This window comes from Cynara cardunculus, unplaced genomic scaffold, assembly GCF_001531365.2.
Source record: "Cynara cardunculus var. scolymus isolate 2C unplaced genomic scaffold, CcrdV1 Un_Scaffold_192, whole genome shotgun sequence".
NCBI lineage: Eukaryota > Viridiplantae > Streptophyta > Magnoliopsida > Asterales > Asteraceae > Cynara > Cynara cardunculus.
Window position 1 is genome coordinate 23,709 of NW_020200566.1, and position 22,911 is coordinate 46,619.

General features: G+C 34.1%; 4 protein-coding genes across 6 annotated transcripts; 1 reads left to right on the forward strand and 3 right to left on the reverse strand.

Moving 5' to 3' along the window:
* Positions 1-217: 217 nt before the first annotated feature.
* LOC112501462 lies at positions 218-677 on the reverse strand. The gene is made up of 2 exons (XM_025105099.1): positions 531-677; positions 218-430 (listed from the first exon to the last, which is right to left on the reverse strand). Exons 1-2 carry the CDS (start codon positions 675-677, stop codon positions 218-220), a joined length of 360 nt encoding a protein of 119 aa, XP_024960867.1.
* Positions 678-2,258: 1,581 nt separating this feature from the next.
* LOC112501486 (L-tryptophan--pyruvate aminotransferase 1) lies at positions 2,259-5,114 on the forward strand. Its single transcript, XM_025105128.1, has 5 exons — positions 2,259-2,377; positions 2,713-3,016; positions 3,683-3,963; positions 4,401-4,702; positions 4,912-5,114. Exons 1-5 carry the CDS (start codon positions 2,259-2,261, stop codon positions 5,112-5,114), a joined length of 1,209 nt encoding a protein of 402 aa, XP_024960896.1.
* Positions 5,115-7,857: 2,743 nt separating this feature from the next.
* LOC112501460 (AP-1 complex subunit mu-2) lies at positions 7,858-15,740 on the reverse strand. Of its 3 annotated transcripts, XM_025105097.1 has the most exons (12): positions 15,561-15,718; positions 15,266-15,491; positions 14,593-14,739; positions 14,287-14,349; positions 14,025-14,201; positions 13,846-13,949; positions 11,916-12,023; positions 11,242-11,338; positions 11,065-11,162; positions 10,789-10,930; positions 10,489-10,611; positions 8,106-8,204 (listed from the first exon to the last, which is right to left on the reverse strand). In XM_025105097.1, the coding sequence occupies exons 2-12, from the start codon at positions 15,392-15,394 to the stop codon at positions 8,106-8,108; spliced, it is 1,287 nt and encodes a 428-aa protein (XP_024960865.1). In that variant the 5' UTR covers positions 15,395-15,491; positions 15,561-15,718. The 3 variants fall into 3 exon arrangements, with proteins under 3 accessions (XP_024960864.1, XP_024960865.1, XP_024960866.1); XM_025105096.1 differs by having other exon boundaries at positions 7,858-8,204; positions 15,266-15,740; XM_025105098.1 differs by lacking the exon at positions 14,593-14,739 and having other exon boundaries at positions 15,266-15,718.
* Positions 15,741-19,722: 3,982 nt separating this feature from the next.
* LOC112501487 (extensin-like) lies at positions 19,723-20,438 on the reverse strand. Its single transcript, XM_025105129.1, has 2 exons — positions 20,155-20,438; positions 19,723-20,054 (listed from the first exon to the last, which is right to left on the reverse strand). The coding sequence occupies exons 1-2, from the start codon at positions 20,240-20,242 to the stop codon at positions 19,723-19,725; spliced, it is 420 nt and encodes a 139-aa protein (XP_024960897.1). The 5' UTR covers positions 20,243-20,438.
* Positions 20,439-22,911: the final 2,473 nt, after the last annotated feature.

Consider the following 22,911-nt stretch of genomic DNA (forward strand, 5'->3'; position numbering starts at 1 on the left):
GAATGAAATTATCTATTTTCCTAATACCAAATATGTCATTAACCCAATATACCCTAATCTTATAAAACCCAATATGACCATCATCGACCATCGTCAATCTGAATCACCACCGACCAGCGCCATCTGAATCACCGTCGACCACCGCCATTTGAACCACTGCCGACCATCACCATCTGAACCACCGTTGACCACCAACGATCTAAACCACCACCGACCACTACGAATCTAAACCACCAACGATCTGATCTCCCATTGATCTGAACCACGACCGATCACCGCCATGGACCACCATCGATCTGAACCACCGCCAACTAATATCGATCTGAGTCACCGCTGGCCACCGACGATCTGAACCATTGCCGACTACCACCGATCTAAACAACCACCAATCTAAACCATCACCGATTTGAACCACATCCGATACTTCCACCTGAAGCATCATGGACCACCACCGATTTGAACCACTGTCGACTACTATCGATCTGAATCACCTCCGGACACTGTCGACCACCAACGATTTAAACAACCACCGATCTGAACCACCATTTATCTGAACTACCGTTGACCACCTCCATTTGAACCATCGTGGACCACCACCGATCCAAACCACTGCCAACCAATGCCATCTGAACTATTACAGACCACCACCGATCTAAACCACCGTTGACCACATCCATCTGAACTATTGCGGACCACCATCAATCCAAACCACTGCCAACCAATGCCATATGAACCATTACGGACTACCACCGATCTGAACCACCGCCGACCATCGTTGATTTAGTAACATCATTTGACTTATGATTATATTTGGGTTGTGTATTTTATATTGTTTTACATATTAGATAACAATTTTATTGAAGTACTTTTAATTTTCAAAAACCCCATTTTGGTCATTTATCAATATTCATTCCAATTCTACAACTACATTCTGTGAACCAAACAGGCAGATTCCAATTCCGTAACTGATTTCATTTTCATGTTTGCCAATCAAACAGGTGGTCGAACCTGACAATATTTGATTCTAATTCATTCAAAGTCAATTTTTTAACATATTTTATTACATCCAAATACATCATATGAACCAAATGCCACCTATGGGTGTGTAAAAGAACCTACCAACAAATTATTTTTGTATATCATATCATTATATTATTAAATATCATAGTTTATTATAATAATAAGAATTATTATGATATCTACAGCAATTATATAGTAATATGTTTTTAATTTGCTTATACTTATTTTAATTTTACATTCTAATGCTTTATATAAATACAAATATTAATTTGTGGATATTCAAATAACCATTATAAAATTCTTCTTTTCCTTTAAATAAAAAGTCCATCAGTCAAAATCAAAAACAATGTAGTAATTAACATTTCAACTTTTTAGAACATTTAAAAAAATTAATATTGACCATTGTTTTATACTTGAAAATTCACAGCAAAAAATTATGAAGGTAAAAAAGACCGAACTTTCATAACAAAAACACTGTAAATGTTACCTTTACAATGTTTTACTGTAAAGTTTCAAGAGCAAAAAAGTAGTCTCACGAAAACCGGTTGGTGTCACGTGAATCCAACTCTATGTGTGTGTGTATGTATGTATATATATATATATATATATATATATAGGGTTGGGTTCATGTGAGAACAAGGGTTTTTTGTGTGACCCGTAAGACTAATTTATGTTCATTGATCAATTTTATAAGCTAATGATCTAATGGTCTAAAGTTGCACAGTGACAATTTTGTGATTATTAAGAAGTCTCGTGGCAATCTTGTGATTATGAATGTTCAGATTGTAGATCTAATCCAATGGTTGAAAATTGGTCTTACGAGTCTCACGAAAAACCTTTAATTTCACATGATCTCAAGTCTTTCTCTCTCTCTATATATATATATATAATTAAGAAAAAGTTTCATTACCCATAAAAAGCAAAAGAAGAGACAGACAGATTCAAAGAGTGATATAAAGAATTTCTAAAATTTGGAGATATAATTGTTGACCACATTTAGAAATCTTGAAATTTTCACCTCTTAATTTGCAGTAAAAGTTTCTTACGTTGTTCAAAATCAAGATTATCCAGGGGGTTACTATTAATTATTATTATCACTTCCCAATCTTTAAGGGTTTATCCCAGCAACCCCCATCCCTAATCTCACCCTATAAATACACCATCTCACATCATACACCCCCAACACTCATATACATACATATATTCATCTGCTTCCATTCATTCATCCATCACAGATCATGGGCGGCACCGATCAAGCTCGCGGCACCACGCGTTCACCCAATGAAACCGACGCCAACGACAACGGCGGTGGTGTTACAAGAAACCTACCATCAGATGGTCTCATCAATTTAGATCAGTAAGCATATATATACATATATAACTTCCATATATACATACATATATATATATATAGAGAGAGAGAGAGAGATTAAATAAGAGAATTATGAAATTACGTACAAAATCATATGTGATTTTACATTAACGGCCAAAAAAGTGTGCAGACGACCCTATGGTCTTGTGGCAAGATCGCGTGAATCACATTTGATTTTCGTACATGATATCAGTGTAAAATCATATGTGATTCGATCATTCTCTTATTTTCTGAAATATTTATGATTCTCAAGTGAATCCAAGCGTGTATTGATGTATTGGTGAATCTTTTTTGATTAATTAAATTTGTGAAATTTACAGTGGCGATCCGACGATGTACGAAGCTTTCTGGAGAAAAATGGGGGACAAGTGTACGGTTGTGATCAAAGGGTATGAACATTTGAGCTACTTTTCAACCAACAAGAACCCTTGTTGGTTTTTGGAGCCAAAACTTGAGGACTCGATCAGGAGCCTACATGGTGCAGTCGGAAATGCAGAAACCGATGGTTATACGATTGTGGTTGGGACCGGTTCGAGCCAACTTTTGCAAGCTGTGCTTTATGCGCTCGCACCACAAGACCAACCCGACCCGATCAACGTCGTATCCGCTGCTCCTTTTTACTCGGTATCCTCATCTCATCATCATATCAATATAATAAAATTGGATTTATATAATGTATATAATGTGTAAGTTATGTTATTTATAAGACCAAATTATAAAATTTTATGTCTAAAAGTGTTACAATAGATTTACAGTATACTTTTGGCCTTTTAACAAGTTTTTATGACACTTTTAAAATAAAATGTATATCAGCTATTTTATAAGACATTTTTTAGAATGTCATATAAATCCATTTTTTTACATTACATTTTAAAAATAAAATGTTGTGTTAGCTATTTTATATGACATTTTTGAGAAGTGTCACATAAACTCATTTGTTTATAGGGTATTTTTAAAATAAAATGTCATATTAGCTATTTTATAGGACATTTTTGAGATTTGTCATAAACTCATATTTTTACAAGACATTTGTGTTTATAGAACACTTTTTAAATAGTGTCGTATAAAATAGTTAATACGACACTTTATTTTAAAGCGTTCTATAAACCTTTTATAACACTTTTAGATATGACGCATTTTGATTTGGTCCTATAAATTTAACGACGCTTAAACATTTTAAACGCCTCATAAAATCTATTTTTAGTAATATAAATTTGACTTAATCTTAACATCATTAATAAATATATTTTCCCGGTTTGAATATCATGAAAATCTTTTGATTAAATACAGTCGTACCCGGAGACTACAAATATAGTAAGGTCGGGAGTGTACAAATGGGCTGGTGATGCACACGGGTTCGATAAAGATGAACCATATATCGAATTTGTGACCTCACCCAACAACCCTAATGGTGTAATCCGTGGACCGGTGGTTAACCGCGATGGCGGGTTTGTGGTCTATGATCTTGCTTACTATTGGCCTCAATACACTCCGATCACTTCTTCGTTAGATTTCGATATCATGCTCTTCACAGCTTCCAAGTGCACTGGCCATGCCGGTTCACGAATTGGGTAAATCTCTTTTTTTTTTGTCTATATTGTCTAAGTGTCATAACGGAATATTCTATAAAACTCATGACCAAACTATAAAGTGTCATATCTAAAAGTGTTACAATAAGTTTATAGGATGTTTTCAAGTGTCTTGACAAGATTTTAGGACGCTTTTAAAATAAAAAGTCATATTAATTACTTATAAGACACTTTTCAGAAGTGTCCTATAAGCTATATGACACTTTAAAACAGTGTCGTAAAAAATATTTAATACGACACTTTATTTTAAGAACGTCTTAAAATCTTGTTAAAACGTCCAAAAACGTCCTATAAACCTAATGTAACACTTTAAAATAGGAAGCTTTATAGTTTGGTTCTATAAACTTAAATCCTATAAAGTATTTTTTTAGGATGTTTCTACATTTTAGACGTCCAGTTTAATTAATTGATTAACACAGATGGGCACTCGTGAAAGATAAAGAAGTGGCAAAGAAGATGATAACTTTCGTGGTGGCGAGCTCGATTGGGGTATCGAAAGAATCACAACTCCGCGTAGCGAAGATCTTGCAAGTCGTTGCAGATGGATGCAAGCGTTTTGGATCTTCGGATGGCGATAATTTATTCGAATACGGGCGAAACGTACTGGCGAAAAGATGGGAGATTTTAAGGGAAACTGTAAAGAACACACAGATGTTTACTCTACCCAAATACCCTCTTCAGCATTGCAATTACAATGGAGACTTGACCCAAGCACATCCAGGTAAATAAATAAATAAATATATATATAAGGTGAATTGTGACACCAGTCTGTTTTCGTAAGACCCGTGAGACTATTTTTTTTACACTTGAAACTTCACAGCAAAACACTGTGAAGGTAAAAGAAAAGGCGAAACTTGACGGTAAAAACACCTTGTATCTAAAATAAAGATTATAATAAAGTGAAAGTGATGATGTGATGATTGCATGCAGCTTTTGCATGGATAAAATGCAAGGATGGAATGGAGGAGTGTGAGAAGGTATTTAAAGGTGTGAAGATATTAGTAAGAAGTGGAAGAAGATTCGGGTCGGATCCTGGGTATGCAAGGGTTAGCATGATGGGTAAAGATGAAGAGTTTAATGGGTTGATTGAGAGGCTTTCATCTGTGATTCAAATCTGCAACAATGATGATTAAGATGTGTAATTTACTGAAAACTGGTGTAGATCCAGAATATGAGGTGTTTGACCAAAGTGCCACCCTCTTTATTATTAATATGTGTTAATTAAAGATTAATTATATGACTTAATGAAAATTAAATATTAGTATTAAATGATGCCATTTATTTATTTTATTTTATTTTGTTTTTGTTTTTTTAGACTCGAGCTTAGTTGGTAAAAGGGAAGAATGACTCTGCCCAGATACAAGATAGTTTTGATACTGGGCTCTTTTCCATTGGATTGTTAGCCTCAGTCGTTGAGTAGGACAAAAGATGTTTTATATGATTGTTTTTTTCTAGTGATAGAAGCTTAAAATCTTTTATTGTCTATTTTTAGATAAATCGTAAATTCAAGTCTATGTTGTGTTCTCGAATCCTCTTTTACGAAGGGAGGGAAAGAGGAGGAAAGTAAACAAAAAATCGTGTTCTTGAAACTATTTTAAGAGATAAAGGAATGAAAATGGAAGGAAAATAATCACAAGTTTCCTCCCAAACTTCCTTCCAGGTGTGGGAGGAAAGGGAAGGAAATAAATTGAACTTTTAAATAGATTATTTAAATTACAAAAATACCCAACATTTTATTATAAAGGACATGTTTTTAAAGGGTATATTTGTAAAAATAATACATTATCTTTCAGATCTCTCTTGTTCAAGAACATGAAAATTGTTTCCGTTTTTATCTTTTCCTTCCTTTTCGAGAACACAAATAAAAATATTATTTCTTTTTCTTTATTTTCCATCCCTTTCTTTTCTTTTCTCCCCAAATTCGAGAACACGTACCATCCTTTTATTTCCATAACATTATGTTCTCAAAACCTTTTTTTTCCGAAAGAGGGGAAAGGAAATGGAGAAAAAGGGGAGGAAGTAAAAAAAACTCGTGTTTTTAAAACTTTTTAGGAGATAAAGGAAATGGAAGGAAAATAATGATAAGTTTATTCCAAAACTTTCCTCTCAAATATGGTAGGAAAGAGAATTAAAGCCCTTTAAAAGATTATTAATACAAAACGATCCAATTTTTCATTCTAAATAATGTATTCTAAAAGGTATATTAGCAAAAATGACATCTTTCATTTCATTTTGAACCTATTTAAGAACATGAAAATTTCTTTTCTTTCCTTTTCAAGAACACAAATATATACCAAATGGTCTTTGGTCTAGCAATATGTGAGTCTTTGACCTTTAGGGAGTCAGGGGTTCAAAGCTCACCAATAACAATACACAGCAAATAAAATTTATCAAATAATTTACCATAAATAAACCAGCAGAAAGGGCCTATCTGCAACTTAAGCTCGAAAGCCCAATCAATTTCCGTTCAAGCCCTATTATTAGAGGTGGCCAAAATTCGGTCCCGGGCCGGGCCTTAACCGGTCCCTACCGGGCCTAATCGCGACAAAAACCGGCGGTAACCGGTCCCGGTGATTTTCCTTGTAACCGGTCAAGGTTATTAGTAACCGGTTGTCCCAACCGGTCCCGGTCCCGGTCCTATAACCGGTCCCGACCGGGCCTATTCAAAAAAAAAATGATTTTTTTTTAAATTTTTGGTTATTAATAAATTTTTAATATGTTATTAATATGTTTGTAATATGATATTTTGAATATGTTTTATTATAAATACATTTTACTATAAATACGTTTTGTTATATATAAATACGTATTTATAAACGTATATATATATATATATATATATACGTTTATAAATACGTTTTGTTATATATATATATACGTTTATAAAGACGTTTTGTAATATATATATATATATACGTTTATAAATACGTTTTGTTGTAAATATGTTTAAAAATACACAATAAAAATACGGTTTATTATATATATACGTTTCGTTGACTTTCGTTGACCGGGCCGGGCCGGGCCGGGCCTATAACCGGTTACATAACCGGTCCCGGTCCCAAAAAACGTCAAAAACCCTAACCGGATCATAACCGGCGGTCCCTCAACCGGTCCCTACCGGTCCCGGTCCCTCTCCGGTCCCCGTCCCGGTCCTCCGTCGGTTACGGGCCGGGCCGGGCCCATTTGGCCATCTCTACCTATTATCCAAGATCCGCGGATGCTTTAAGCATGCAAGCATTGATTTACATATGAATTACAGATTTTGGTGTAAAAAACTCTAGACTAACGGGTTGTTTACTAAATGCTTACCCAATAAGTGCTTATCCGTCATTCACCTTACTGGATGAAATGACAAAAACCGAGAATCTTACCCGGTACAAACAATGATAAGGATGAAGAACCTGGTAGCTAGAATTTTGTTTCAAGTGATAGCATTATTTAACTATAAGAAACAAATATATAAATATTTTCACAAATAATTTTTAGTCTATTGGTTAGTTCTTTTAATTTTCATCTGTGAGGTCCAGCGTTCAAGTCTTTTATTCAAAAAAATAATAGAAACATAATAAATCATAAAATTAAAAGCTCAAAACTTATAAAAATGACACAAATAGAATTCAAACCCAAGTCTAAGGCGGGAGAAAAGTCATTCAAACCAACTTTATCAAAAGATTCTCGTGTCGCTACTGTAGTTTCAAAATATACACATTTACACAAAACAAAATGATACAATAACACCTTTCATGATCCTATAATTTTTTACACCACAACAGAGGAAAAGCAACGGTTCATGCCACCGTATCTATTAAAGCGGGTCCACCCCTGTAAGTGAGGGTGACAGCTCTTACCCGATAAATTGTTGCATACGATACTTTCTCATGGACTACCATCTTACCCAGTAAAGTTTATTACCAGTAAGAGTTTGGACAAAATGAACCCTGAAACGAAGTTTTGTAGGTGAACATCACAACTTACAACTTTTGTTTGGTATGAAACAACATCGTATTGTGCCACAACAAATACAAAAACAACCCCCATCTAGACAACAGCCATTGGCTTCAATTCTCCACAAGTTCCAAAATCTGTATGACTTGAATACAAAAAACACTCGTTCAAAATGGCTCTCACATAACTCTAAGTTCATATTCCCCCGCCATCGTTATATACCGCACCCATGGAAGAGCCTGATAACCGCTTTTTTCGATGATCTTTAGGTACCGAACCTGCAAATTTCCACAATCTCCTATTATAAGAACTCATAAATCTTTGCTTTCATAGATGATTCCTAGCGCTACTAACAGGGCATAAACGGCATCCTTGAGCAAAAGGGTCTCCATGGTTTGCCAAAACATTAATCAGACAGAGAATCGTTATAATAATGTCATAGAATCATTAAATTTTATCAAACAGAACCATGATTCATATGGACTCACGTGTTTCTAGTGGGCTTTCTCATCGTCCATCAACATGGCTTTTAGGGGCACGTTTGTTAGCAGCTTAACGAGCTTAATGCGACTTGCAGCTTATAAGGTCAGTTACAGATGAATGACTGGTAGTGGCTTTAATGACATAAAAATGGCTTATTCAATAAGCTTTTAGAGGGCAGCTTTACGCAGAAAGCCGAGTTTTTTCAAAACCTGTCTCCCTCTCAATTAAAAAACACGCTCCTTCTGACTATGAAAAAAACCCTCCCAAACAAAAACCTTCTTAATCTATACAGACAGATTAATTAACAAAGACAACTTTATCATAAAGGACTTAATGGAAACCAACCAAACAGCCGCTTACTTGAAGTTAATGGTTTTGAATCTCTCAATTACCTACAGAGGGGTTTTTTCAAGTTCATTTTTGTGGTGTTTTGTCATTCTCTCTGTGGTTAAGCTTTCAGTACGTTTGCAAAGCTTCTAGGTCCGATCAGGTTTTGGATTACTTTCGGGTTTGGGTTGCTTCAAGTACAAAAAATAAATGTAATAGCTGAATGACGATGAGCCATATCAGTCAGCGAAAAACTTTTGGGTTTGAGGATCATAGCCAGGTTCTTGGTTGGTTTTTCAGATTAGTAGACAAGGGCTGTCCATTTGCAAGGTTTAACTTCAGTTCAATTCCAATAGCCTCAAGTTTGTGGTTAGGGTTGCTTCTAAAATATGTAGTGTTTGGGATGACATCTTGCATCCTCACCATTGTAACCTTCAAACCTCAATTGGATCCATTTGATTCACTATCAATACAATCTCACTTTTCACGAGAAAAAAAAAAGTAAATTAACCTAGAAGACAAGAGATGCTATCTATTAGCATTTTGTGACCCAACTAGATCTAGAAGACACCATGAGATCTAAGAAACAAAGAACCACTATATTCAGATACCCATTGCAGTTATTGAATTCCATAATCACCCTGTTACCAAAAAGCAAGTGTACCATATTTGCATGAGACTCCTATGTTTGTGTTTATGCTTTACTTCCTACAGAATTCAAACAAGCTCTCTTTACATGTTCTATCAAGAAACAAGATGTTCACTGAAGGTTTCATTTCCTACTTGAAACATGGTTAGTTACTCCATAAGTCGCAGAAAAGAGTTAAACTTGTCAAACCTTGTACTTCTCACACTCAAATTTGATGGCTTCAATGTAGTTTTTTATCTTGATGGGTGTATGATGATAGTTTTTCTTATTATCTTGATGCATGTATTATGAGAAACATTCTAAACTTAGGACAATTTATGTCCTAACAATCTCCCCCCCCCCCAAAAAAAAAAGTTTTATAAAGCAAGCACCTCTTGAAGGCTTCAAGTCTTCTCCTCCCTGCTTTCTTTGAGAAAACAAATACAAAAAGGTCTTTTTTGATTGGATGGGAATGAATGAAAAATTCTTTTTTTTTTTTTGATTAACCTGGGTATCCAACCCGCTATGCTCGCCGACTAATCCCAGGGCGACCACCTGCTTTGCAGATAGCCCGGAGTCACCGCATTTGAACCTCCGTGGCCACAAGGGGATTTTTATTCATTCTTTTGATTGGATGGGAATGAATGAAAAAATTCTTTTTATCATCTTGATGCATGTATTATGATACTTTTTTACAAGTATAAGGCACTACTGTAGTTGCCAGGCTAAGGAGCACCAGGTTCAGGATAGAAATATAAAATTTAAGCAATATGGAATTTAAGCAATATGGTTAATTTTATCACCCCCAAACTAGCATATCTTGGGCAATGCCTTGCATATAACAACTTCAAATGACTGGGTCTGGGCAGGAGAAAAACAGTCACCAAGGGGCTATAAATATAATGGGAAATCTATATGTTGGTGGGCGTATATTGTAATCCCTCTCCCACCCAAAAAAGGGAAAAGGAAAACACTAGCAACTCTAGAAAATCAAGGAATTGCATGGAACGAGAGGAATGAGTGTCTCCTTCAGCTTTAGCTTATATATACAATTTACATATCTATACAGTGAAGGCACTAAATGTCGGATGTTTGCGCAAAAACTGAAGTTAAGAAGTATTTACCTGTATTCCTGAAACTGTAAAATACGGAATCTCGAATTTTACGCGGATAGGAGCTTTTCTCTCGGGAACTATGTCTTCTGCTGTTATGCTGGGAAGACTAAACTCTGCTCTCAACATGTATTCCTGAAAAGTTTAATAATCAGCTTATCTGTATCAAAAGACAAAAATTAAGAAACAATAATTGTGTATATGGCAAACTTAAGAATTTCATCTTCAACCTAGCCAGATAAGGTAACTGAGCAATTAAAGATATACTATATTTGTGGGAAAGTAGGGAGAACTGAAAAACAAACTTATTACCTTACCACCTGGAAATGATTTTATTTTCCAGCATAGTGCTTCGTTTTCTGGTGCGTAGGCAGCTGATCCCATGGAAGTCCGAATATTTGGGTTAATAGCATCAGCTGGTACAGGCAATTCGATTTCAACATTTGTCGCAGTACTGCAAAGTTGAACCATTTTCATAAGAGAAAATCGATATATTTATCTTCACACGTTTTTCATCAAGGAAAAATGAGATGGGCTAGATATATGATTGCAGTTTTAAAAGGAAAGTACAAAATAAAAAAATTATACCTACGCTCCTTGAACTGGCTTCGAGCTTTTACCATAATTTCCATACGGCTTCTAGAATGCCTTTCAATTTGAGCTTCCACCCATATCAGAGGCTTTACCTGAAAGAAACCATCAGATCTCTATAAATCCAGAGAAGGGCGGAGTTCGTTGGAGGAGGAAAGGAATTATGAAAGTAACCTGAGTACTCAGTCGATATGTCATGAGGTCAAAGGCTCCATCTGGAGGTACAAAGGATATTGTCCGATCATTTTCGAAACGGGCCAAGCGCACACACCTACACCAAGTTTGCACATTGGCTGAAAACTAGTAACAAGTAATGATAACAAAAAGAAAACAAGAACATACCTATATATGTGTTATAGATATAATAGTTCAAATGAGAATGACAGACTGAGCCGGTAAGAAAGACGAAATAACAGATGAAAAAGTACAAAAATATGGATGTCAAATTAAATAAAATAAAAATACTCGTTTTTTTGGTATAATTTGTTTGGCTTCAAATTCAGTTATATTCCACCCAATTTTTTTATCAAAACATAAAAGGGGGGTCGTTTTTTGTTTTCCAAAAGAGATGGTTGCAACAACCTTTTTAATCACATCCGTTCGATCGTATCATCTTATGGTTGAGATTTATTCTTACCTTCTTGCATTAGGTTCATGTGGGGTAGAATTTTCAAAAACACTATTTTGTTGTGGGGATTCCAAGACATTTTTCCTTTATACGGGTGTGCATCTCCACACCAGGAAAAGAAATTAATGGTCATAGAGGATCAATGTTTCTGATGGCACTACTTGCAATTTAAACATTGACCATGGGGAAAACATTTGAACCAGAAGGTTGGAAAACATACTGGTGGAACTTGATGTCATCCAAATCAATGGCTTTCCCCTTAGTAGACCGTCCTTGTGCCTCCAGTAATACTCGATCATTTAGCCCAAGCTTACACTCAGGCATACCACTGCAAGCAATAAAGCCATTGTTAATTATAATAAATCACAAATCCAGTAGATCTCTGAAGTATAACACATTTTACCATCTTTGTTGCATGCAGAAGTATGAGATGCTTGTGAACAATGATAAACAGATGATTGTTAATTAAAACCTTTTTCCGTGACAAAGATCTTATAATTCAAAAGGAACTGCAGTTCCATCTCTTTTCATTTCCATTCAAAAACTCTTATCTCTTTCCACACTAGTCCATACCCCATAATAGAGGACTAAATGTTTAAGAGTAGCATGGTAGAAGCACTGGTCTATATAACAGTCCCATAGCCAACATTAATGCACTACTCATTATTTTTGTAAGGGTTCAATAGGACAACACAATTACAGTAGAACCCTGGCATGGTTGAATATCTAAGGCAAAGATGCAATGAGATATCAATTCCTACAAGGCTACAACCACATAATCCAAAAGCATAAGAARCCAACTAGAAAAGTAGGCATCTTAATACTTAATCTGCCATAGGTTCAACTGTTTTTCCATCTCCAAATCAGGACATCCAATTTGCTTGCAGGTGGAGAATTACTAAGGAAACTTCCAAAATATTTCAACTTTCCCTTGTTCCCCAATATGCAAACATGCCTAATACTCTCCACAACCAAGACCACTGATTAAGAAACAGCTTATTGTTGAATTTATAGGCTTGAAAGACAAACATTTTTGCAAGATCCTTTTAGTTGGGTGGGTTTATAATATACACAATAGCATCTTCCAAATACAATCCTGTGTAATACACTACTATTCAATTCAAGATAATATGAAACAAGCTTCCCAACAGCCAAGACACTGGGAAAAACATCAAGTGAAATAGAGCCTAAACCAAACCTTGGCTCAATTTAGGAGGCTGATTGTTATTCCCACTACTCCATACCTATCTTTGACATATTATCCAACTTTGCATTAGAAGAGTTGTTTCTAGCTCACATCCAACCAATATCAAAAGGGAGTTTTTGAAGGATAACAGCATGTTATGCACTGTGGATCTAAATGTGTGTAAAATGGGACGGCATCAGAAGTAGTAAGGGTAGACCACAACAATTAAACATCAAACAGGTTTTTAGCTTACTTCTGATAATGCATGCAGTTCCATATGGCACATACTAGCTAAGAAATTGAAATAGATGAAATGCATCTTCACCTAACATCTATTTTAAGGCTCAAAACGACTTCACAGCATCAACATCAAGGATCAGTGACCCATGCATTAATCAGACTGAACTAATAATAATATCTCACCAGCTAATGGATGCAATGGTTCTTTGATCAGCTTTAGTTTAAAAAACATTAAAGCATATAATAATCCAGTTGGTTTATTGAAAAAAGGTGGAGACAAACACTCAATAAAACTAAACTGAAAAGTGTAAAGAAAATAACAGAAGTCTCTTTGGTTATAGATGAGATAAGATGACATATTCTATGATGGCTGATCTGTGAGACTGTCCCCCTTCATTCTAATTTTAATAAATTATTTCAGTTTCCTTTTTCTCAAGTTGCTAGTTTTAATCTTCACTACATGTTTCATTGTTGTTATTACAAGTACTTGTGATTTTTCTTTATGTCAGGGGGACTTGCTTAATGAAGTTCAATTCACTGGAATATTTCACTTTCACTTAAATCACCTAAATAGTGCCTGAAAATTCAGGTAGTGATTATTGAAATTTGTACGGCTGATAGGTACAGATTAAAAAAGATAACAAGACAACAAGAATGAAAATTTCCAACTAGTTTTTTGATGGTATATTGTAGATGGTGAGAAAATAAGAGAAATTTAATTCACCTCAAATAAGTTCGCATCTTCAATGCTCCAACAACTTCTGACCTAACTATCTGTCCATTACTGTTGACAAGTATATTCACACTCTCCACAACATCCAAAAATACCTGAACAAGACAAAAAAATATGTGTAACCTGATCACAATAATCACCTAGTTGATTCACAATAAAAGAAAACCTACTTCATTCTTTTTGTAATGTATTCCTTCACTACGCCAGGACACAGCATTTGTCACAGCCATGGGAGGCCTCTGTGAAACTTCCATCCTATATGCATCAGTCTTGATAAACTCACTAAGAATTTTAGCTTCAGTGTATTGAGGGTAACCGAAGTCCATCATTTCATCAAGCAACTCATACTGCAAGACATCATAAAACTTAGGTGAACTTGCATCCTTCTAATAATGGCATATTTTAGTGAGAAAATATCTAAAATACTCATACCACTACGACAAAGTTATCTCTAAGCGATTCCTCTTCCAACTCCTCAAAGTAATGCTTAAATACCTGTTACCAATTACAACAATATTCTGATAGATAAGATTTAATCACATAGATTGTATGGAAGTGTAATAGTGCATACAATGATTCAAATAAGTTTTTTTTTCTTTTTTTTTTCTTGTGGGACAGTAGGATAGGGAGCCAAGTGTTCCAGGGTTTGGAAACTGTCAAGGAGGAAATGTGATGGTATATTTCTAGATCTACCAACAATAGAAAAGCTGATTCATTCAGTTCCCAAATAGCACTTACATCAACTACACGGTGTAGAAATAGAAGAAGACTGGCAGCATTACAATTCTGTCTCGAAGCAGTCATTAGATATACATTGTTGTGTTGTATGAACATATACGTGACACCATTATCATAAACAACTGGATCTTGAGAATCTGAATCACCCTGAAGTTCATCAAAACACCATAATTCCATAACATGTTACAAACATACTCAATTTAAGTAACTCCATCAGAAAAACAAACCCAACCTCAATATATGTTTGCAGGATTAATATGACAACAGTACTTTTAATGAAAAAAAAGAGAAAATTACAAAAACCCCATCCAACATATTGATCTTATTCATTTAAATCTTCAGCTCAACCAAAGAACTACGACTCGCAAACTGACTACTTCATCACTTCTTCCTAATTTCCTAGTTAACTAAACCATGAACTACAATAAGCAAAACTGAATGGACTTGTGGATTTTAAACAGATGAATGTGGACCACTTAAATTGGGAGTCAATTATAACAGATTTTCCTTCAAATCCGGTTTGATTTTACAATATCTAAGTAGAAATACAAACATCTTAGCTCAATCAACCTACTCTGTGAACTACATATTGTTTTACTTTTCTGGTTTAGATTTCTAACTATGATAACTTTAACATATAAATCTAACAAAAAAACAACGAAAACGAAAGTACCTCTTTCTCAAGAAATTTGGTGAAGAAACGTTCGGCCTGAAGTGCAGAAACGTCGCCACGGTAGTCGCGCCACACCAGAACACGCCCTTTGATGTCAAGAAGGAACAGCGCAGAGGCCGCCCCTGCCATCAATTATCCGAAACCAGATAGATCAGATCCGTGTTGATTGATTCCAAATTAAGATCTGGTTTCTTATCAGATCGTCTGGTAAATGAACAAACTCCTCCTGGTGATCAAATATACATTATCTATCTGCTCAAATTCGCAAAACAAATCAAAATTTCACAAAAACGACTTGGAGATTTCTGGTGTATGATCTGTATCGTATGCTTCTCCGCGTGTTTCAGAAGAAATCAAGCTTGATGATGATGATGATGATGATGATGACTACGACGTAGCTCAGTCGGGCGTTGCGCTGTAAGTAGCCGGTGGGTGGGAGCTGCTGGTTTGATCTAGCTGGTGATTCAGCCCAGAAATAATGGTCAAGCCCAATATATTACACGGGTGGCGGTGAAAAAGATAAACTGAAAACCCGGACCGAATACATTATCCAAGTACTATTTATTGACCCACGGATAACATGACCCTATTCACCGAACCGTTTGAGTTAAGCGTTTCATATGAGTTGGATTTGTCGGATATAAAACATTTGAATAACCCCATCCAATATTTGGGGTTTAAAAAATCTCAAACCAACCAAACCTAACCCAATCCAACCGTGTAAGTTGGGTCGGGTTGATTAATTTAGTGATGGAAATTTACTTGTAAGGACGAGTACATGCGGATAACCAAGCCTAATGGGGCGGGGTTAGAGATGGCATTATAATTCCTAATCTGATGTATATATAAAAAATATATATGTATGTAAGCAAAGAATCGTATGAGAAGGAGAGTTAAGGTAAGAAATATACGAGATATGAACTCTTAATCATCTTTAATCTCAAATTCACTCATTAATCGCGCTTGATACGGGTAGTGATCCAGTGCATCTCAATATCTCATCATAATGTGCATCTAATAGTGGAAATCTCATTCTTACGTTTCTCATCTTAAATCTCCTTCTCACCGGATCACCCTATGTATGTATATATTAAATAACAAATATATTTTATTTTCGATGTTGACAATTAATATAGTGACGATTCATTATAATTTTAATTTCAAAATATATCGTTTTTATTGTTTTTTTTTTACTAAATGGGTACCTAACGAACCTGTCAGAGAGGGGTCGGAGATGGAGGCTTAAATGAGGTCGGGGGTCGGGACGAGGATGCATTACCCGCCGCGTTTCCATCCCTAATCGGGTTGAAACTTTGGTATACTCTAGGCGTTTTATTTAAACGAAATAAAATCAAAATGAGAACATACAAAAAAAAATTTGAAAGTTTATAAAGTATCGAGTTCATCGGGTTGGGTTGTGCTCAAATTAACGTAACCAAAAATGCGGTTTGGCTTAATTTTGTAGCAACTATATTTTTAGGGGTTTTCAGGTTGGGTTAGTCGATTTTTTATGCATCAGCCTGAGTCCCCCCTTTTTTAAATCTACGATTTTATCAACTCGTTTAGTTGTGCAAAGCTTTTATTTATTTTGGAGTAAGTTATGTTTTCTTCATGTGGTTTATTAAAATTGTTGTTTTTGCTTTTATATTTTTGAAATTATGATTTACAACTTGTTGTTTTTGTTCTTGTGGCCTATAATTTATTATTGTGTTCGTTCCTTATACTTAAATATGGGACTTAGCCTCAAAATTACAATGAATTGGAGATGAAAACTACATTTCAAAACTATAAGGACGAAAAATTGCAATTTATAGCAAACTATAGGGGCGGAAATTATAATTTACATTTTTATTTTAGAGTAAATTACATTTTTCATCCTTATAGTTTGTTAAAAATTGCAATTTTCATTTCTATGGTTTGTAATTTATTATTATTTTCGTGTCTGAACTAAGTCTTACTTTTTTACGTACAAGGGATCAAAATAGTAAAGAACTATAAACCATAAGAACTAAAACAACAATAAATTATAAATCATAAGAACGAAAATAGCAATGATTTACAAGCTATTGGGATGAAAACCACAAGAACGAAAATCGTAATTTTTAACAAACCATAGGGAGGAAAAACGTAATCTACTCTTTATTTTATTATGTGATAAAATGAATTGCTTTTCGTTGGTTAATCTTTTTTCTCTTTATAAAGCGAAAATCAACTTCGATTCAAAAGATGCCAAATTTATTTTGGGAGAAAGCAACAATAGCAGTACAGTATATAATCTGTATTCTATGCAAAATCCTGCCAAAAGAGAAAAGGACATATAAATTATTCGTGCTTGATTGTTTTTATTTCATGCATGGTCGAAACACTATGGATGTTGTCGTGGGTCCGGGATGCTCCTCTAACGCCAATTTAAGGATCAAATAGTGTCGGTTAAGCATAAGGAACCAATATGATACATAGATCAATCGGTTATCATGTTGTAAACGTTTTCATAAACTAGCTTTGAAACCCGCATGTACTCTCTAAATTGTTCTATTTATTTGTTTTCCTTCCCAAAGTATGTTGTAATTAATAATTATATATTATTTTAATATATATATATATATATATATATAATATTTCAGATTTTAGTTTCATATTAATTGATTTATTTTTAAAATTTATTTGTAGATTATAATCCAAAATATAAAAACCAATTATTTTATAGTTAACGGTGTAAAAAGTTTAAGTAAATCAGGAGACCATCTATACTATATTACAAGTATTTGATAAAAGTTTTTAAAAACTATTTTTTATATATGAAATATTGTTTATTGATACATATTATTTAAAATTCAAAATTGCAAGTAAATTGTGTGTAATTACAATTTATTAAAACTTTATGTTTGAATTCGTGCAACTAACTGCCGATAAACATAATCAAATACATGATAAATATCTCATTTTAAATATAAAAAATCTAAAATTTAATTAGGATCATCATTAACTTCTAACAAAATACTTGGATCTTCATAAAAAATTATTAAATAAAAAATGAACTAAAAAATACACAAAAAGGAAAAATTTTAAATAGTTGGTTTGATACTAATATCAATTTTTATCAATTTTTTTTTCTCAATTTTTTTATGAAATATTTATATTTATCTTTTATTCAAAAATAAAAGCATTATCACGTTATCAAAACCACACATATTATAACATCAATTGAGACAAAAAAAAACGAACATTAAAATCGAGATGTATCTCGCTGCATTGTGCAAGTACCATTATAGTAGTTCAAAAATCATGAAATCAAAATATTTGTGTTTATACTTTTTGGATTGTCAGAATTTCGTAACATATTCTTCGGCCCCTTAGTTTGTGTTATGCCGCTGGTTTTATGTGTTGATGTTTAAATGATTTATTTGTGTTCTTATATTGAAGTTATAAGAAATTTGCACAAACGTCTATTATCCTGTAATGTTTAGTTAAACGTTAAACAAGCTTGCACGGTAATTTTTTCAATTAATAAAGATTCTATTTTTCTATAAAAAAAAAAGTTCATTTTAAGACATTACTTGTACAAACGAACACAACTTGTTTAGGTTCATCCTAATACATCGCCTACACAATCAAACAAAGCTTGCACGGCTCATGCTCGCACTCACTCAAGGTCCACAAAATCTTCGTCAATTACCCAAAAAAGAATTTATATCAATCTTCAGAATTTAACTGCATCTTGTAGTTTTCTTGTCTTTTTGAAGTATATAATATTTATATAGTGGTAAATAGAACAAATAAATACACACACTTTCCTCAGCTTTGGTGAGGTTTGCCAAAGATTCACATACCACTAGACCAAAAGCCCTTTGGTTTGTAGTTTTCTTGTTGATGCATTGTATTATTTTTTTGTCTCAATAATATGTTAACTTTACTCAAATACAAGACATGTCACGAATACAATCCCGATCCCCTACTAGCCTCAGTTCCTTACATTGATGTCTTTGGAGGCGGGTTCCGTGTGGAACTGATTAAAACTGTCGATAATCAACTTTTTTACCCAAATATACTGACTTTAAAAAAAATGTCATGTTCATTATAATATCACATATTTAAAAAAAAAAATGAACTAATGGTTAAATATCAAAAATATCAGTTAACTATGACAAAGTAGAAAACATGGATTAGGGTTCGATTTCATGTGTATATACGAATTATAGCCACCGAATTTATCAAAACTAAATTTCTATGATCATAATTTTCAAGAATTAATCCAGACATAACATGTGACACCTTTGTATAAAACAACATAAAAAAAACACATAAATTATAATTAATCTTGTAAATATATTATATTTAACTGACACACATGAAAATTTAAAAATAGCCATGGCAGGGAAATAAAAATGACCTTATCAAGTCTGAGCCATTAGGCGATAGCCATGGCAGGGGGTATCAATTATCATAGCTCATGGGCGTTAAGAACTTTTCGGCGGTGGTGGAGGGATGTTGTACTTCGTAGGTGGTCCGGCCACCAGTGGCGGCGACGGTGGTGGCAGTAGCGGACTTAGCGGTGGCCGTGGTTTTGGTAAATAAGGGATACGGAAATTCCGAGGTCGACTTACTTTCGGTGCCGGTGGTGAACCCTTACGTACCACACGGAAATTTGTGGTAGTGCTTTGCATCTGCTCCGTTGGCGGTGGCGGAGGTTGAAAGAAGCTGAAATAATGTGAACTTCGATCCAGCTCAGGCGACGGAGGAGACGACGGCAACGTTCTTAGGTATCTATTTCTACCGGAAATTACAGTTCCTATAAGCAAATATTGAATCGATTTTCTCAATCGCGATTGTAATCTGATGTGAACATCCATGAAAACAACAAAATTAAGAATGATAAATGCTAATTTTACCTGGATCTGGTTGGATTGAAGCAGAATTTGCTTGAAGAAGATGATGAATTATGAGAATGGCGAGCAATGGGGAGAGAATCGTCTTCATAGCAATAGCTGGATTCTTGTTTGAGTTTCTTCAAATGGTCCCTTTTATAGGAAATAAATATCCAAAGATTAAATTCTATTAGGGGTAAATCTTCAAATCGTAGGTATTGAGTTGAATTGTGTTACGGTTATTTGAATCCAACCCGATGAACCCGATAATCTTTTTTTATTGGATTTAATATGAACCCGACGAACTTGATATCCTTTTCATATACATATATTTTCATTCTCTTCTCCATTTGTATATTACTTATTTGTATATACGTTTAGTAAATGTGAACATATATAGGTAAATTGAGAAAAATATTTGAATGTGATATACTCCAGGTTTAAGGAATATGGATGAGATGTACCAAATGATTAATGATAAAAAAAAATTATGAGTAGATAAAACAACATAGTCGAGGTAAGAAAAATAGTTTGATGTCTCATAGTATTAATCCGACCAACCCATGTTTGTCCAAAGTGTTACATCTACATTAATTGTATATGAAGGAAAAGGAATTATGACTCCTGAAGAAGAGGAAGAATAAAGAAAGAAGTAGAAAGCCGAGTGTCTTCGAAAAAATATTGACTCAGACATTCTTCGAGTGCCTCCTCCTCCTCCTCAGTCTAATATGGAGGATGTGAATCTCTCCGAAGAAGAGTTGGCTGCAGCCAAAACTCTACAAGTTGAAAGAGATTAAAAAAAACTTATAGTTATCTGTATTGATCCAAGAGAATAATGTTTTCAACAAAATTGGAGGAAGATCTTCATACACCAAGATTTGTAAATAGTTGTTTGAAGCTATTAATCCATCCAAAGAAGATCTCCTACAGACTGACCATATCTCTGTAAAACATGTACCTGATAAAGACATTCCTTATTAGTAGGTTTGTCTCTACATGAACAGTGTTGTGTGCATGCATAGTACGATGAAAATGATATATCAACTATAGTCAAGTCAAGTCAACATTTGCCTTCTTATCCTAAGATGACAAGTGTCCTCATGCATTTAATGCATGAAGGTAGTATAAAAGACATAGTGCATCTCTTATGCAAATCACACTTCCCTGAAAGAGTCTCTAAATACATTCTCAAGGCAATCGGCTCTCTTCTACCATTCTCCTACTCTTCTATGTGTGAAGAAGAACCTTAGTGTTCTTCATTTCCTTGCAAGTACTTTCTGTGTTGTTCTTGTAAGTTTTTCTCTATGTAAGATTGTTTAGGTTAGGTTATCATTTCATTCTTCTGCAACAATTTGTATTGTATCTTTATATGTTAGTTCTTGATATATATCAATAAGAAATAAAAAGTAGAAAAAAGTCGGTGAAATTGTATTCACCCCCTCCCCTATTTTACAATTATTTTTTGTTTATTGTCATCTCATTCGAGACCAACAATCTCTCTCTCTCTCTCTCTCTCTCTCTATATATATATATATATATATATAGAGAGAGAGAGAGAGAGAGAGAGAGGGGGGGGGGGTTCAGGAAAAACCTCAAGAAAATGAAAAACTAATGAACATTTTAATAAATGTTCATTTGTACGGTATGTACATGTTCATTCAAGTAATTGAAGATTTTATGGTTCTCTATGCACGTATGCATGTTATACACATATATAAATGTACATATTATAAAAATTACTTGTATACACATGCACATACCATACAGATGAATGATTACTAGAGTATTCCTCAGTTTTTCATTCTTTATGTAGTTTTTTCCCATAACATGACCCTATATAGGGGGTTTAAAATACGAATAATGTAATTGTTACAAACCAACGTCAAACCTTATGTGTAGACAATCAATGGTGTAGATTAAATGGATTTCCATATTTACGCTCAACATTAGTTTGAACTAATTTAATAACCGCCTTTAGATTTCAAAACAAACAATGTTTTGATTTTCGATACTTAAAAAATCAAAATTTTAAATTTTTATCTACTAATTTAGGGTTGACTTTTTGCTATTTGAAATCATCCACAAAAGTCCAAATTAAGTAAGTCAACTTGGTAAGTAACGTGATTTATTTTATAAACAATAGGTGTTAACCTTAATTAACAAAAACAATGGCCCTCGCGGTGGTCCAACAAACCCGAAAATGCTTAGATTCCAAATCCGTGAGTTTTGAATTGAAATTTAAATCGGAGTAAAAAAATGCAGGTAAGATCCGTGGAACGATAATACATATGAGACTGTATTTAGTGTACTCGAATTTTGTTTCAACTGTCATTTGAGATCAACCCGCATGACACAATAGATTTGCATTTTCGACTCTAGTTCGGGATTTTTAGTACTCATCGCTCTAGTTGATGCTCAACGAGATCGGTGTTTTCATGACTCATTCGGTTGTATCTGTAAGAGTTTTGAGCAAGTATTGTTGTTCATTTGTACTTTTTTGGGTTTACTCTTTGTTTGGTCAGTGTTTTTGACATGTTTTGTTGCGCTTTTTTTTTTTTTCTGTATCTTACATAAAAGTTTCGACAAAAATAATTAAATTCATATATTGAGATTCAGTAGACAAAAATACAATATATGTTGTTTGCTTTAATGGTTCGATATTGTAAATTATTGTTTCATAGATAGGAAAACAATCAGTAAAAATAGTTGCAAAAACAGAAAAAACCATAAAATTACAACATTTTTTTTAACGTTATCAGCATGCGAATTTTATTTTTGTAC

What these genes read in the sequence shown, in the direction of transcription:
- LOC112501462 (XM_025105099.1), bottom strand. Translation starts at nt 677, where the DNA reads ATGGATGTGGTCAACGGTGGTTTAGATCGGTGGTGGTCTGTAATAGTT. An exon ending in ATAAATGGTGGTTCAGATCG is followed by an intron (nt 431 to 530) that starts GTGGTTGTTTAA and finishes ATGATGCTTCAG; the next exon opens with GTGGAAGTATCGGATGTGGT.
- LOC112501486 (XM_025105128.1), top strand. Translation starts at nt 2,259, where the DNA reads ATGGGCGGCACCGATCAAGCTCGCGGCACCACGCGTTCACCCAATGAA. An exon ending in GGTCTCATCAATTTAGATCA is followed by an intron (nt 2,378 to 2,712) that starts GTAAGCATATAT and finishes TGAAATTTACAG; the next exon opens with TGGCGATCCGACGATGTACG. An exon ending in CCGCTGCTCCTTTTTACTCG is followed by an intron (nt 3,017 to 3,682) that starts GTATCCTCATCT and finishes GATTAAATACAG; the next exon opens with TCGTACCCGGAGACTACAAA.
- LOC112501460 (XM_025105096.1), bottom strand. Translation starts at nt 15,394, where the DNA reads ATGGCAGGGGCGGCCTCTGCGCTGTTCCTTCTTGACATCAAAGGGCGT. An exon ending in AGCCAGTTCAAGGAGCGTAG is followed by an intron (nt 10,931 to 11,064) that starts GTATAATTTTTT and finishes TCAACTTTGCAG; the next exon opens with TACTGCGACAAATGTTGAAA. An exon ending in AATCATTTCCAGGTGGTAAG is followed by an intron (nt 10,612 to 10,788) that starts GTAATAAGTTTG and finishes TAAACTTTTCAG; the next exon opens with GAATACATGTTGAGAGCAGA.
- LOC112501487 (XM_025105129.1), bottom strand. Translation starts at nt 20,242, where the DNA reads ATGAAGACGATTCTCTCCCCATTGCTCGCCATTCTCATAATTCATCAT. An exon ending in TTCAATCCAACCAGATCCAG is followed by an intron (nt 20,055 to 20,154) that starts GTAAAATTAGCA and finishes ATTTGCTTATAG; the next exon opens with GAACTGTAATTTCCGGTAGA.